The sequence below is a fragment of the Meles meles genome, chromosome 8 (assembly GCF_922984935.1).
Source record: "Meles meles chromosome 8, mMelMel3.1 paternal haplotype, whole genome shotgun sequence".
Classification (NCBI taxonomy): Eukaryota; Metazoa; Chordata; class Mammalia; order Carnivora; family Mustelidae; genus Meles; species Meles meles.
This window is the reverse complement of record NC_060073.1, coordinates 29,068,816-29,085,953: the sequence shown is the minus strand read 5'-3', so window position 1 is coordinate 29,085,953 and position 17,138 is coordinate 29,068,816. Positions and strand designations below refer to the sequence as shown.

Genomic DNA, 17,138 nt, shown 5'->3' with positions numbered 1-17,138 from the left:
GGGGTAGCAGCAATACGGACCGCACTGGGGACCGTCAGCCTCTTGATGACCAAATGAGCCAGACCTGTGCAGATCGCTTCTTCCTCCTCCTTTACTACCCCAGGGAGTCCGGGCACCAGACCTTCCCTCAGACCCATTCACCTTCCTTTGAAAAAAAGTCCATTCTCAACTTGACAAGAAGAGACCCTCGTCTCTCAAATGTGAGTTCTGATTCTTATTTTGAGGACCGGTGATTGTAACGGCTCATCTTGTAAACTGGTGAAGCCTTTTGGGGACCATTTCAGCTGTTCCTCTTCAGAGTTTAAATCTATGGACCCTTTGAACTAACAGTTCAACATCCAGGAATTTCTCTTACAAAAATACCTCTAACACATGAATCAAGAAATCGGTGTTAGGACGCTCATCGCTCCTTTCTTTAGAGTAATAAATTAAGTATGGGATCAAGTCCATCTTAAGAGATTAGATGAGGGTATACGATGGTATACACATCCCTACAAGGGAATACTCAGAAAATCACTTGTTTTTAATGACGTAGGCCAACATGGACTGACCTGGGGAAAATGTCCATGAGGCGGGAACCGAAAACAACAAGTTGAAAAATTGCCTGTGTACTTTAATCCACTTTTGTCTGAAACCGGGTTTCTCAAACTGGGCATGGCTGACACTTGGGCCAGATCACTCTCTGCTCTGGGTCTGCGTGGCTGGCCTCCACCCTCTAGATGCCAGAGGCAGTCTCCCCTCCTTGCAATGAGGACAATCAACAATGTTTCTAGATGTTGCCAAAGGCCCCTGAGGGCCAGAATAGGGGCTAAAATCCCAACAGAGAATCAGTGATTTACAATACTGATTTATCAACAACTTGGGTTTGCACATCATAGAAAAAGTCCAGCAGGACCACCATAACAGTGATTCCACTGGGAACCAGGAGGGGTCAGGGGAAATAATGTGGTTTTTGTGTGTTTTTTTTTTTTAATTTGATACACTGCTGGATTGTTTGATGATTTTTACATGTATATCTTTCTTCTGTAAGTAAGCAGAAAATCTATTTCTATTCCAATCCCACTCACATTCTTAAATATATACCAAGAAAAGAGTGAGAATAGCTACATCAAGAGACAGAGAACCGCGATTCTCTTTGGAAAAGAACGACAGGCAGAGCTTACCTGGGAAGGAAAAGTCCTTTGAGAGGACTAGATAATGGGACACACTGACATGCCCAGAGCTTGTCAATTGTTCAGCTGGCGAGAACCGTGTCTGGGAAGCAGTGAACAGTACGGGAACTGTGAAATTCTAGCCTTGAGTTTTGAGGCTGATGGGGACGGGTGACTTGTGTTCTCTGCTTTATCTGCTAAATCTTTTATCTGGATTTAAAAGGAACATCCATCCACCTTCCCGCAAGACTTCGGGAGGGCAGACCGTTAAAGCAGCATCTATGAAGCGGTTCCCCCGTCAGATCTGGTACCGCTTGAATAAAAGATGGAATTCTCATTCATATTTGATTTGGTGCTTTTAAAGCAATTTTGTAAAACAAATGCCTGGTTCAATTTGGGCATTTCAAAGTTTAGAGAATCCCAGAATACTCGAGTTTCTTGTTCATTTTGAAGCAATTTCCTCCAGGGATGTTTTTCCAGTTCAGTGGTATACTCACGAAGAAAACAACAAAGTAAATATTACCCCCCCCCCTTTTGTTTTTCTAGCTAATAGGTTACTCTAGAAAACCACTAAGGTTTTGGTTTACAGTTTACAAGATAAAACTGCCACAGCCAATTTTTGTGATGCTTCCCTCATGGAGTTAGCTGGAACTCCTTCTGAATTTCCTAGAAGGAAAAACAAACCTAAATCTTATAAAAAATAATAAAACATTCAGCCCCCCACATGAATGCCAGCAAATGTTCAGATATGCACCTCTCCATCAGATACCATCTGTCCACCACCAATACCCTCACTTAGTTACGACTACAAGATACTAAGGGAATTTTGGGTTGTTGTTTTGTTTTGTTTTTCTTTTAAACTTTTAATTAATTTATTTTTTTCAGCATAACGGTATTCGAATTTGGGGTTTTGAGTGACGGTTTAAAAAGTGCCTAGAGGGAATTCTACATCCAGGCTGGTGTTCTGAGACCAGAAGTGATTTGAGACACTTCATGACTTAGGTTATGAATCAGCTCATAATGACACATTTTACATTCTTTTTCATTACACGTGCTTGTTTTGTTTTCCTTTGTTCTCTGGATGGAATGACAATGCTAAGAAGTCAATGTTAACTTGTAAGCAACTCCTTAATATTTTAGTCACAATTTTTGATCAATTTCTCTCCCTGTCACACCCCCCCCCCCTCCATTCCTTACCCCTGCCCTGATCTGACCCAGCTTCTTAAAGCATTTTGGCTTATTTGGTGATATTTCACTTGTCTCCAATTTCACCTTTTTTTTTTCAAAGCTCTAGTTATTGTGCAATCAGTTAGTTCATCAAGAAATTATGCCTCTCCCTTCTCCCCTTTATTTCTCCCTCTGAATTCAAAGGGTAAAGCCCAGGATTTGCCGTTGTCAAGATTCCAGATTTGCTCTATACACACATTTTTAAAACAAAGAGAAAGCAGCATTTCTCTTCTCTGCCTTGCACACAGCACAGCAGATTCAAACAAGGCAGGAACCATGAAGCAGAACATCTTTTTCTAAGCACCGGGCATAACCACACCAGTCAGCTGCACCAAGCCGAAGCAAGGGATGCTTTTGGAAGAATGCAGTGACACACCCAGGAACACACTGGTGACACCATGGCTTCCGTCTGCCTTGTTTACAAGGAAAAAGTCATGAAATTGACTGAAAAATAAGCCAGAAGTATAGAATGCTACCAGACCAGGGTCTCTTACAGGATGACCCCGAAGTACCTATGTATGATAGTTAGGATAGTAGCAGACCCTGCTGGTGATCTGCCCTCAGATGTTGCTTGCCTTCCCCATCCTCCAGTCTACACTGTTTTGCTTCCAATGGCCTTCCCCTGAGATCTCTTTGGTTATTCAAGGATTTACTGAAATCACTCTGCCAACATGCATAGAAAGTCAGGCATGTTCTCCTACTCACCCAGGGCAGCTCTTGGCCAATGACTGGTCTCGGGGGGGCTATGAAAGCCCAGCTGCCTTGCTATAAAGCCAGGACCCACTCGGAGATGTAATTTACATGCCAGATTCCACTGAGGCTGGATTTTGCCTGAAATCATACCTTTGCTTGGCTTCCCTCCCTTCCCAGCCCAGCTTCCCCACTCCCTTGCCAGCTTCTCTGGGACTGTGTCCTAATATACCACCTGTACCCACACTCATCACTCAGGATCTGCTGGGGGGAAGCCCTACCTAGGCTCTTATCTGTCCTCCTTTGCCTTGCCCCCAAACTTTCAACCTTCTCATTCTTCTGCCCATCTCCCTCTGCACTGATAGCTGCCGTTTACGACATCTGTGTGAGGTCTCAAACCTCTGTTAGAACCTGTGTCATATTCAAGGCTTGGTGACCAGAGACCCCTGAGAAATGACTTCCGGTTAGTGTTGAGTTCCTCTATGCCAAGGTTTCAGACCATGTAACAACATCCCAGAGTCTACGAATGCTACCCTGGGGCAGAACTCCAAATTTCAGGTCTTACCGTGGACAGGGGGTTCAGATGAGAGCCCCAGGAGCCTCTATGATGGTGGCTTTCTCCTGTTGGCCCTTTGTCCATGTTTTTGAGTTCTGAATATGATCTGAGGCCATCAAAGGCGTATCTTTTTGAGGGGTATAAGCAGCACGGGAGGTCTGGAAATGTCAATGGGAAGCTGGGTGGTTCCAGACACCCTGAGTCAGAGAGGCTGCCCAGCCCCGAGAAACCCTCCATGGGATTGTCCACATTACGTGCCGCCCTGGACAGACCAAGCTAATCACCAACAACAGGCTTCACAAGTTCCCAGAGCCCTCTCCACACCAGCCCCACGGACACCCTCACTCTCACTCTGGAGGCATACTCACAATTTTCACAGCGCTGCCCGGTGTAGCCTGCCAGGCAGGCGCACTTGTAAGATCCGGTTTTGTCAAGGAGGCAAGTGCCATCATGGAAACAGGGCGAAGAGGAACATGCTGTAAGAGAAAAGGCAATTTTCCTCAAAGTCACTGAGCGGTGGTGAGGTCAACATCTTCAAGCCCGGAGCCTTGACCAGAGTCTTTTGCTTGCCTATTCAAGTCTTCCTCTTACGATACTTTCTTTTACTGGATTCCTGTTAGCATTGTTTGAGAATGCCTGAAACAGGTACGTATCTCCTTATTTGATATTTTTGAAGGCCCCAGGAGTATGGTCCTATAGTCGGAAAAGCCTAACACCAACACAAATAGGTCCACCATGTGATCAGGGCAGAGGCACGCCTTGACCCCTCCCATAGGGACTCCAAGGGAGGGAGGCAGCCTCGGCGAATTTTCGATCATCTTTTTCCAAGAAAGCATTCTGGGTAAGGAGGGGAAAAAACTGGAAGAGCTTCAAGACACTGTTGAAAACGTCCCTGAGAATTTCCTAGCACGCGTTCTGTCCATATTAGTCCTGCAAAATGTTGATGTGTTCAGCGGAGAAAGGGTTGTGGGCTCAGCTACGGTGGGGAAGCACTACTGGCATTAAATGATAATTAACCGGATTTCTTTCCTGCAGAACTTCGCAGACTGTTCCAAGTCCTACTGTGCACTGCACATAACACCTGACCTTCCCCAAACTCATCTGACCTCGGAGACCGCGTCTTTACAGAAGACTATTTTTCTACAGAGAACACTTGGGGAAACAGAGGTCTGCGGGCTAACCACTCTAACCCTACATTCACTTACCCTGACGTGGAACTACACCGCCGGACCCAGTGCCACAAGCCCGTACGGAGCGTGCCCCCCATGTGAGGCACCAGAGTCCGACATTCTGTTTACCAAACCAGAGCTTTCTGACAAAAAATACACAACGACCGTCACCTGAAGCATAATAGATTTAGTGTCAGGAAAGAGGAGAAAGGGTTCAAAGATGCTCCAACTGGGACAAAATCATAACCCACTGGAAGAGGAGAAAAGGGTTAGCAGAGGGAGACGCATGGGACACACACCCTGAGGGCTGGGATTGGGTAGGCAGGTGTGGAGGAGTTCACCTTAGCCTGAGGTAAAAACCCAAGTATAAGGGCACGAACAGGTGTCTGAGGAACCGAAAGTGCTACCTTCTACTTGACAACACAGACCAGCATTTCCCAAAGTTCTCCGGCGGGGGCTGAGAAGCCCCCTTGCAAGGAGGAAGAGACCCTCCTGACCCTCCCCCAGTCCCAGAGTCACAGGCTGGTGGGCCACTGCTGCTTCTCCTGGCTTCGGACAGCCGGCCTTGCTGACTGCCACCAGGATCCCCATACATGCCTCAAGTGTGCCCTTACGCAGCTGTGGCTGGCCCTGTATTCCCAAGGGCAAGGACCACCCACAGGCTGACCCAACTCCCCATACCACAGCATCACAGCCACCAGAACCCCCAGGCCCGCACGGCTCCCACAGGGGATATCCTTGGAAGGCAGTGGGCCCACAGATGAGCAGCAGTGGCTGAGTGCTCAGGGGAGACAGTCTAAGGGAAGGGCAGGTGGGGCGGCAGTGGGGGGTGGGGCACATCTGCTGAAAGGACAAGGCTGCAGAAGGTTGACCCCAACCACACTTTCCCATCCCAATGATGCCACCGCCTTTCCTGAGGCTTTGGTACCCTACCTTCCGTAGGAAGCCACAGCAATCAAAATGCCACTACAATGCCTAACCGGGTATTTTTAAAAAAACAGAACTTGAAGCCTGAGCTCAGTCTGGAAAGTCAGATCCAGTCCAATCTCAGAACAGCGAGAGCTGAGGGTCCTTCCCTAGGACTGCACGTTTCGCTAAGTTTGGTCCGTTCCTACTTCCTGATATGGACAGGGCAGGAGTTCAAGTCAGGCCTAGAGCTACTCACAAAGTGAGTGCCAATTACCACCGAGAGAAACACTTTTAATGCCTGTTTTGCAGATGATGGGGGAGGCCCAGGGCACCCCGGTGCTTGGGCAGCCACGGAGCATGTCCTATGTACCAGACGCTGTGCCAAGCTCTTCATCTCCTTCGTCTCCCAGAACCTCCTTACTGGATCAGGATCTCTCCTTTCTTCCTTACTCACAGATTGGGAAATTGAGGCCTGGAGAAGTGGAAATTACCCCAGGTCACACGGCTTCATCTGCCAGAGCTCCAAAGCTAATGCCCTTAACCATGAGAGGCCCCCTAGGCTGAGCCAACTGCTTTGTGACCTCGGACACACAGCCTGGCCTCCCTCTGCTCCAGCATGTGTACAAAGGCATCCGTAGTAACTACCTAAGCCTCTGGCTGAACAGTTCTAAAATACACCTTGCCTCTCCTTCTTCCTTTTCAACATGTTGGTTGCTTCCAAGAAACCAGCACAGAGGGCTTTAATCAGGCTGAGCAGGGAGGAGGAGAGGAGCACAGAAAGGAAACACCTGCCAGGAGCACAGCCTTAAAATGCTGCATCTGTCTCCATGGCCCTTACCTGTGATCTCCTCAAAGATGGCATGGAAGCCATCGAAATTCTTGGAGCCATCTGAATGGAAGAGGATGTGTAGTGAGGAGCCCGAGCTGCGGATGGGCGCTGGCCGCTCATTGCCACAGAAGCGCTTGATGATCTGGCTGCTACTGCTGTCGCCATCGCGGACCTCCACGTAGTCATACTGGCACATGTAGTCAAACTCCAAGCTCAGCATGACGAACCTGTGGGCAGAGAGGGAACAACAGGAAACAGGTGTGCACCAGCCCCTCCTGGGATCCCTGAGCAAGTTCCAGGTCCGATGATGAACAGGTCTTAGAGGAGCGGTGTCACTGGCCTCATTGGAAAGAAGAAGGGGCCTGGACGATGTGAGGTCAGGTGAATTCCTTTCAGCAGAGGGACACCAGTGTGTGCGTGCTTGCCTGGGCCAAGGGAGTCCCTATTCCATCCAGAACATCTCTGCACATGCTGGCCTCTCTTCCTCCCAGGGTTCAAGGCTGGTTCCTTCCTATCCTCGGGCCTCCCCTGAAAAACCTCTCCTCAAAGAGGTTTCCTTGACAATGCTTTCTAAAGGAGATCCCCTGTTTTCTTCCTAATGGGTATATAAATTTTAATTTATCTTATTTATGTGCTTGATCTTGTGTGTGTGTGTGTGTGTGTGCGTGCGTGTGTGTGTCTACAGGCACACGTAAACATGCCTATCTCTTCCACTAGGCTGTAAATTTCTTGAGTGTAGGGGAAAACAGCTGGCTTCTTCCACCATTGTGTGCACGCTGCCCAACACAGTGTCTGGCATACAGAGATGCCAAGCAAATATTGGTGAGTAGTTGGTTGAATGGATACGATGGTCTAATTTTACAACTGGAGGATGGAAAAAGGACATATTGTCTTGCAAAACTCAAAAGAAGAACAAAATCTCTGCACATTCCTCTGTTTGATAGAAGGATGAGAAGGCAATGATCTTCTGGGTAGCAATAATTCTTGCCCAAAGAGTAAAATGGTAGCACTATATCAGAATTTCAGAACTGGGGGAGATCTGGTAAATCTATAACTTAAAGGGTCTTGGGTTTGGAAACACTTAAATACATCAGATCCAAAAAGGATCTTGGGTTTGGAAACACTTAAATACATCAGATCCAAAAAGCAGAAGATGACCCCAAGCATCCAATTCCAAGAGACAGGATAAGAAGCAGCCACATCCCAGACAATGAAAGGAAAAGCCACTTTTCAGATTATTGCAGAGGGAATGCTTTGATGTCAAGGTCACAGAATGTATATCTGTATATTCTCCCTCATGTTTTGGAGAAGAATTAAGAATAGGCAGAAAAGCTCACATCTGCCATCTGAGATGCTGGGACAAGGACCTACTTCTACCACTTTGGGTAAAAGTTTCAAGTGCCAGGATTAAAGAACACTGGACCACAGTGGCAATCAATATATTTTGAATACATTTAAAGGTCTTCCTAAAAAGACACCTTTTTAACTAGTACTTATTTTACAAAACTTTTATCACAAAACCTTTTGTAAGGGACTATATGGCCCATTAATCATGCCTTGTGCAAAGTGGTCTAACATCTATGGACCTGACTTCTCACCCAGATGCCACGGCTAGCTCGCAGTGGGCCTTGGCAGATCCATTCTTTCTCTGGACATTGGTGTCTCTGTCTGAAAAGAGAAGACGCAGGGACAAGGCCACCACACAACAGAGATCACAGCTTACGTTTGAAACCAAAACATGGGATATTACAAGTTGTATCTGTACATTCATTAGTCCAAGTACTTAACATTCATCTGTGGTGGGCGCTGTTCTAGGTGCTGAAAAACACAGCAGTGACCCAACTAGACCCACCCAACCAGTGCCAGCCCCAACAGAGAGTAGTTCCGATCTGCGGGACGAACAATAAGCAAGGAAACCAGAAAACAAGGTAATTTCATAGAGTAGTAAGTGCTGTGAAGAAAATAAGCCAAATAAGAGCATAAAAAGTGACTGGGGAGGGTAAGCTTTTTATACAATGTGGTCAAGGGAAGACCTCTCTGTGAACTTGATATCTGGGCAGATGCTCCCATGATGAAATAGACCCAGCCATATGAAAGTCATGAGGAAGAGAGGTCCAGGCAGAGGACTCTGTAAGTGCAAAGGCCCTGAGGCAGTAATGAGTTTGGCATACTTGAGGACCTGAAAGAAGGTCAGAGATGCTGCAAAATGGAGTGTAAAGGGGAGAGTGATATGAACTGAGGTCGGAAGGCAAGCAGAAGTGAGATCCTGCATGGTGAGGGATCTAGATTTTATTCCAAGCCTTCTGGGAATGAGCAGGGAGTTTTTGACAGTAGAATCATGATTGGATTTAGGATTTTAAAGGATCACTCTTGTCACAGAGAAGATAGCAGAGCTGGCAAGTATGGAAACATGGAAGCCAGTCAGGAGGCAAGGTGAGAGAGGATGGTGGTAAAAGGAGAATAGTGGCATTGGAGTCAGAAGTGGATGGACTTGAGAGGATTTTACACATAAGAAGATAGATTTTGTGATAGATAGAAAGATAGAAGTGGGGGGGGGGGGGCACCAGGAATGACCTCTCAGCTTTTGGTCTGACCATTGTAAATGTGCATTAGTGTATTAGTGTACCATTATTATTACCACTGGCCAACAGGTCCAGGTTTGATGAAGGAAAAGAAATCTGTATATTTCCAAGCCTCCCTAGGGGCCTCTCCCAGGCATGTGATGTGCTTGTCCAATCCTGCCACCAGTTTGGATTTTTGTTTTCGGAGAGATTTCCTTTGCACCTTGGATCTTGGAAAGGCTCATCAGAGGCTCCTAAGGGGACCACTGGCCTGGTCCCTAAGGTGCTGAACTAATATGTGGCATTTAACACCTGCCCTTATCATTCTTGGCAGACCCCACCTGAAGCCCCTTAACAGAACGGTGTGACCCCTCAGGTGTTCCTTATGCCAACCTCGTTCTAGAAAAGTTCAATTAATGAGCCTCACTCCCAACTCCAGATCCTCAAGAAATGGGGAGATCAGCCACTGAGGGCCAGCTCTGGTGAGGAGAATTGAGAAGGGGACCTCTTTTGCTGGATCTTTTCAAGGCAGAGTGCCATATGCTGCCCCTCCTGAAGGACAGAGAGCCATCTGAGGAGCCAGCTGGAATGTGGAAAACTCCATTGATCCATCCAGAAAATGCTTATTGAAAACATGTGCCCTTGGATTTTAGGGATTTCCATCACTGCCAACCTCATTACTGAGTAGAAAGGAAAGAAGTAAGTGAACAATGTCCCTAGAAATCCCAGAGGGGAATGGGCCACTCTGCTTCCCTGGAGAGGAAAAGGAGAGGTATTTGTCAGGAGAGAGGAGATACAGTGGCGGCAGGGAGAAGTTCTTTCAACATTTATTCACGCAACAAGTATCTCTCAGGCTCCTGGGGCGTGTACGGCCCCATCAAACACGTCAGCCTGATGACATTCTGGCTGTTCCCAGCCCTAGGTGGCAGCAGTGAACAGTTCTCATAGAACAGGGCTCTCTTGTGTTGTTTATCTCGTGTTACAATAAAACTGGGTCTGTACTTTGTACTATGGCATAAATTAAATATTTGTGAGGACGCCAAAGCTCCATAGGAAGAAATGGCTTATCTCCTACACAAGTGTGAAAATTGGGTTTATTCGTTATGGGGTGGTGGTTGTTTCCTGAGACTACCAGTGAAAGAAGCTGATGAGCGTAAACCTCAATCTGGAGTATAAATTCCTTGAAGATTAGATCTGTGCCTTTTATTTCTTCCCTTTTCTCCTGCAGAACCCAGCCCAGTACTGGGTGAATAGAAAGACTTGGTAGAGATTTGTGGGTTGGGTAGGTAGCTATTAGTATTTTGCTTTGTTGGTATTATGCTTGGGTCAAAATTCCCTAAACCCACAACCCCCATTGTAGGGCAGTGAATGACAAACATATAACTCGCTATGGTTTTGACCAGGCCTCATCCCATGGAATTGCCAAGAGGTTAAAAAAAAAAAAAAAAAGGCTCTAGTGTACATTTCCAGCTTCTTTTTTATTTTTTAAAGATATATCCATTTATTTGAGAGACAGAGCAAGTGAGTGCAAGCAGGGGAGGTGCACAGAGAGAGGGAGAGAGAGAAACTCAGCAGACTCCATGCCAAGTGGGGAGCCCAACTTGGGGCTCAATCTCACGACCCTGATTTCAGACCAGAGCCAAAACCAAGAGTCAGACACTTTAACCAACTGTGTCACCCAGGTGCCCAACATTACCTGCTTTTAAGAATAAAATACAGATGGTTAGCCTGTGATCACTGGGATCTAGGGTGCTCAGTCCTTTTACCGTGTTTCCTTATAACCCCAAACTCCCTAATTCTGACTGCAGCCCCTTACCTTAGCTGGATGATGAACCCAGGCTTGGCATGAATGGTCCATTCACAATGAGCATTTAGGGGGTAGCTCTCCAACAAAATCTGGCCCTTTGAGGCTCGCAGAACCTGGCCACATCCTGGGAAGAGAAGATTGGGGCATGGAAATTGGATTCAACAGGAAAGAGAGGGTAGAAGGTCTCAAAGATTCTTTGAGCTCCCCCCACACCCCCGAGAACAGAGTGGAGAAGGAAATTGCTTTCTCAAGCACCTGGCAATGCATTAGGCAATTTGCCTAGGTTAATTCATTTAATCCACCCAAGAGCTTGAAAAAGGAAGTAATATTATTCCAGTTTTCCAGCTGGTAAAACGCATAACAAGAGAGTTAAAGAAATAGCTTGTCTCGCCAATAAGGACAGTAAAGCAGAGATTCAAACCTGTGTCTGACTGTAAAGTCCAAGCCACTTTACCATCCTGCCTCTCCAAGAGTGCCGGAGGCCAACCTGCGGGCTCCGCCCTAAGAAAGTAGATAACTGTGGTCTTTGTCTGAAGCCTCAAACTACATAAGAGCCTTGGCCTGTGTCCCCTCAACATCCTCTACCCCACAGATATGACCCCAAAGCAACTTTCCTGACCCCTTTCCATCGAGTTAGAAAAGGTATGTGTCAGTCTGTTCTATAGGCAATTATGTAATTAATGTGTCCCTCACCCATGAGACCAAAAGAGAGACATGATCTTCAACCATTTGAATTGGATTACTGGTTTTGTTTGTTTGTTTGTTTGTTTGCTTTCTAGCTCAAACAAATTCTTTTGAAAGCTGCCAATTAAAAAAAAAACATGCATCCAAGACGTTCTCCTGCTTGAGCTGTGGGGGTCCAAAGTTCTCTACCCTCACTATCACCTTGGTTTCCCTGAGTCACCTCCAAAGAATCATCAAGAAACCACTGGGCTGAGTCATCATTAACTTACATCATATTTTCTAGTGTTAAGCATAGGTGTTTGATATGCACCCCAGTTTTACAGAAGGATTTGGAGGAAAGGTCTCAAATTGGTCTTATAGAAAAAAAAATTATCTGGACCATATAAATAGACGATCTCTCCTACCAGAAACATCAAACTATAATCCATGGGCTGAATGTGGCTCACTGCCTGTTTTTGTACATAAAGTTTTATTGGCACAGAACCACACCCATTTTTCATGCCTTGTCTATGGTTGGTCTACAGCTATGGAGAGTGGCAGAGTTAAGTGGTTCTGGCCCTTCACAGAAAAAGTTTGCCTAACCCTGCTCTGTACAGCTTAACATAAAGTTAAGCTATGCAGTTAGAGTCAATAACCCCCCAAAAGTATAAATTCTCATTGTTTAAAAGAAAAATACTAACATCAGAGGCTGCTGCTCTATAGCAGGATGATAGTGGTGATCTTCATACAATGTTAGGAAAAGAGCTCAAGCTCCTCTTTCGGCAATCTGTGAGGTCTGATGCTTGTTACTTTTGTGGAAATTACTGCTGGGTTGGTTGTACAAGTCCTGTCTTCATTCGGATTTTTATTGGGGCGGTCCTGGTCCACCAATGGGAAGCACCGTCTACCACTATCCACTAGGACTGCTTGTCTCGCCTGGCCTCCGCCATCTCTCTCTGCAATCCATTTCCCCAGTATTTGATTCTCCACACATAAGCCAAAGCCACCTCTTAAATAAACAAATCAGAAAGCATTACTCTCTCGATTCAACCCTCCAAAGGCTTCCCACTATGTAAACACCTTCCTAAGATGCTCATGGCCTGGCCTCTGCCCAGCTAAACTAGCCTCCTTTCTGTTCCCAACTCTGGGCCTTGCCCTTGCTGTTCCCTTGGCTTGGAAGGTTTGTTTTCTTCCACATTTCCTTTCTTTGGGAATTAAGTTCAACCCCTTCTTCAAAGAGGCTTCCCTTGACCACCCAGCTACAGTAGACCTTCATGTCTCTACAGTAACCGTCCTTACTCTATTTTTCTTTTTCTCCATAACACATATGACTAACTGAAATTATCTAGCTCATTTGCTTACTCTCAGTAGTGGAGCTGGGACCTCTTCTAGATTGTGGACCTAGGATGGACCTTGGCTTGTAGCATGTGCTCAATAAATTGCTATTGAATGAATGACAGTGTTATTGCAGGTCAGGCACTGGCTGAAAGATTTGCGAACATCCTCTCATTTAATGCTCATGAGAAACCTAGGAGAAAAATGTTCATCTCCCCCATTTCCCAGCAGTGCAACACTAAGGATGTAAGAAGTTAGTGACTTCCTCAAGGCCAAATGGCTGGAAGGTCAAGAGACTGTAAGTGACTGTTTTATCTGTAAAGCGCTGGGTAAGAACGGAGACTGCAGAGCCCCACAGCGCTTGGTTTGAGACTCAGCTTTATCTTCACTGGCTGCGTGGCTTTAGGCAAGTTACTTTCCCTCTGGGAACCACAGGAAACCTGAGTCAAATGGGAATAAAGTTGGCACCTACTTCATATGATTTTGTGGGGCTTGAATCAGATCACGGTGGAAAGCTCTTAGAAGAGACATTAGTAAATGTTAACTCTTGGTGATTGGTGACAGAGCTGGGATTTGAACTTGGATCTTTCTAGTACCACTGCTGGGTCATGGTTGATACACTGGTCTTGGGGGCTTCCTGACCCAGCCCCGTCCCATAGCACTTTGAAGCAGCAGGATTCTTCCACCCCACCAGAAAAATACATCGTCTCTCCCCCTCTGCCCCACTCCCGGTTCCAGTTTTTGAAGCGCACGTTCCTTCTTCCTGCATACCTCACACGCCATCGCCCCCATCCGCCCATCTGCTGGCTACGGAAGTGATCTTTGGGTGTGAGAGACAAAAAAAGAAATCTTCCTGCTCAGCCTCCACCCTTTGGGGACTGGCAGCTTCCCAGCCTGCAAGGTGTTAAATCCCCAGCTCCCACTGCCAACCTCCTGCAGAGACCCCAAGTTAGAACCAGCAGGAAATGCTGTCGGTCCGCTTCCCAGCACATGGAAACTGGTTTCAGACAACAGGGAAACTGGGCCTCTCCTTGTGTCCGGGGGAGCTTCTGCCCACCCCTGTCAGGTCTTCCTGGCAGGAGCATTGGGCTTTAGCCAGACACAGGATCTCATGCAGCCTCTGGAGAGGTGACGGCCACCATTCCTATCCAGGCGCTGGTCCCTGGCCACGTGAGATTCTAGACCATTGTTCCTGCAGGCCCAGGGCTGTCCCTCAGAAGTAGTCAGGGTTCCAAAGCACATGCCACAGCTCCGTTCTTCATGATGTTCCCCTTCTCACTCTGGGGGGGGGAAGAGAGGAACTGGCCCCAAGATGGTGGACAAGTTCCAACCAACCAGACACAAAGAGGACACTTCTCAGAAATGTGCTTGGGGGAAGGGTATGAGGCACTGGGAAGAAGAAGAAGGCGCCCTACTCCCTTCCCACATCAAGGGGCTCCTTCAGCTCCCTGTCCACTCTTGCCTCTTTTCGGGGAGTTGGGAGGTCTGGGTGCAGGGCAGACTAAGTGCACCTCGCTGTCTAGGGCAGAACAGTGAACACAGCTGAGTGTCCCCGCCAAGGAAGTGCTGGTGGCCAACCAAGCAGGTGGTCCTGAGTCTGAAAGACCAGAGCAGGCAATGGGCCCAGAAACGTGCTCAGATTTCCTGACAATGTCTTGCTGCGGGGGAAGTGGGGTGTGTGTGTGTGTGTGTGTATGGCGGGGGGGGGGGGGGGGTGCCGGCAAGGCCAGACTCTCCGCTGGGCTCTCAGATCCTGGACTCCTCTCCAGCCCCACCACCCCCCAACCCTTCTCTGGTGTTATAAGCCAACACAGGAGAGACAGCTAGACAGACCCTGCTTCTGCAGAGCTGAAGGGAAATCTCCATTAATTCCTAAACTGGCAAGAGAGCTGGAAGGTTCCCAACAAAAATGAACACCCTGGCATTCAGACAAAAGTCTCGCTATCTCCAGCGTGGGGGTGGGGAGGGAGGAGCAAGAGACACAATGCACTTTGGAGTTGGGGTTTGGTTTGGTTTTAATCTTTCCTCTTGGGGTATTGGGAGGAAGGATGAAAGAAAGCAAGCATTCAGACACAGAGAGACATTTGCATTTCCTTTCCTCCTTCAGAGATGACTTGGAGGCATGACTCACAATGATTAAGGGGCATTTCCTGAAGCCAGGCTGGGTCGGCACTGCAGGTCAGTCTTTGACTAGCTGTGTGACCCCAGGCAAGTTCTCCAGATTCTCTAGACCCAGGCTTCCTGGTTGGAAATGAGAATAGAGAATAATAGTACCTTCTACCATGTTGTTGTTTTCTTATTTGTTGTAAGGATTAAATAAGATAGGTATTTATGTAATACCATTGGCACAGTACTGGATACATAAATGCTCAATAAATGGCACTATATGTAAACTAATGGTGTTATTTCTCTTCAGTCTTGTCTGGATCTGAGGCACTATTTTAGCACAAGACTCATGAGGGACATCCCAGGTTCTGACCCGTGCTCCAGGGCTCCTAGGTGCCTCTTTATGGTCCTGGCTACATCCCTAAACCCAGCAGATGCAGGAGCCTGCACACGGATGGCAGAACAAAGGCCTGGATGAGGACACGGGGATGACCCACATCCCAGGCCGACCCACATCCCAGGCCGGGAGCTGGAAGGGAGCGCACACCTTCCATGTGACTTTGTTCATCCCACCATGCAGGGACTCGGAGTGAGGACCTCAAGTGCCTCCCACACAGAGAGACAATATAAGACAGAGGATGAGAGAGGATGAGAGACAGAGGAGAGAGGGTTCTGGGGCCCGGCTTCTGAAGTGCCATCTGACTTCCTCTGCCGCGTACTCTAAGGACATATTTAGAAACTGTCCCTGCTCCACTTCTCCCAGGGGATTTACTTGGAAACAAATCCCAGAAACCAGCTCCAGGTAACAAAGCCCAGAACAAGGGTGGGTCAGGCCAGGTGGAGACATCCGATCAGTGGGGGGGTTGCATACTGTCTCCCTGGTTACCAAGGAGTAGGGACCCCCCCCCCCCCCGCCCTCTGGGAGCCTTTTTGGCGCCAATCCTAATCAAGGTGTAATAGGCTGGTTCTAATGTCTACTAGGGTAAATTGTAATTCAACTGGTCACCTAGCATCACTGTGGAGTTTCCTGTGTGTGTTACATTTTCATTGGCCACCTGTGCGTGGCCAGGCCCAACCGCATGGCCTTTGCCCTTAAAAGCTAGTCTGTGGAACAGAGGAGGGTCGTCCTCTCTTGTAAGAGGTGCGGCCCGAACGTTCGGTCTGATTCTTGATGCTTGGCGCGAAATACAGCTTTGCTTGACCTTCGCTTTATATCAGTCTCGCTCCTTTAATCACAGACCCATTATTGGGGCATAACACGTACAAGCTGTATGACAACAGGGAAGTTACTTAACCCTTCTGTGCCTCGGCGTCCTCACCTATAAAACGATTCTGATGAGGATCAATGACTTAATACACGAAGGCACTTAGAATGCCTGGTTCATAGTAAGTGCTAAGAGATGGCTTTTATCAGGGGCTCGGGTCTTAAGTCGTGACAGTCCGATGTCCGTGAATAATTCCATGGCTCGCCCTATGATATGGCCTATAATCCCAATTAACTGGGTACTTCACAGTGATGGTTTATTTCATTGTTTGCCTCCCCCATGATGTGAGAGCAGGAACCCTGTCTGTCTTGTTCACACCTTTATGGGACAGAGCGGGTGTTTAGATAATTGTTAACGGAATGACTATGCCAGATAAAATCACAGATCTCCCTGCCCAATCAAACCATTCTTAAAGCCCCATCCTCTTTGCCTCAAGCGGTCTGTCCACTCAGCTGTCATTGGAATCTTCACAAAAAATAGCAGAGAGATAATGGAGCTAATCCAACTCAAAAGAGAGGATCTGGGTTGGGGTAGCACAGAAAATTCTGATTTCTGCATAAAAAAGGATTTCAGTCCTTTTTTCTGAGCTTCGGTTTGGTTGATTTCTATTAAATCTGTGTTTAAGGCCCCTGATCCTTTCTTCCATTGTGACCAGTAGGCTGTGACTCTCCTCCAATGAATATTTTATGATTTCAGATTGTGTAGTTTTCAGTTCTGGAATTTCCATTTGGTTCTTTTTAACACTTCCCAAATCTACCCTGAAATGCCTCATCTATCTTCTTCTCTACCTTTTCCTATAGAACATTTAGTATATTTATTTTAAAGTTATTTTATTTTTTTAAGTAAGCTCTGTGCCCAATGTGGGGCTCA

The 17,138-nt window shown here is 47.1% G+C and overlaps 1 protein-coding gene across 1 annotated transcript in view; it reads right to left on the bottom strand.

Moving 5' to 3' along the window:
* The window catches only part of PAMR1 (peptidase domain containing associated with muscle regeneration 1), a 70,454-nt gene that overhangs the window by 25,150 nt on the left and 28,166 nt on the right, over positions 1–17,138 (bottom strand). Inside the window, exons 4-6 of the mRNA XM_046017199.1 lie at positions 10,909–11,023; positions 6,541–6,758; positions 3,993–4,100 (exon numbers count right to left, since the gene is read on the bottom strand). Of these exons, the coding sequence (XP_045873155.1) occupies positions 3,993–4,100; positions 6,541–6,758; positions 10,909–11,023 (441 nt within the window). The remainder of the gene's footprint in view (positions 1–3,992; positions 4,101–6,540; positions 6,759–10,908; positions 11,024–17,138) is intronic.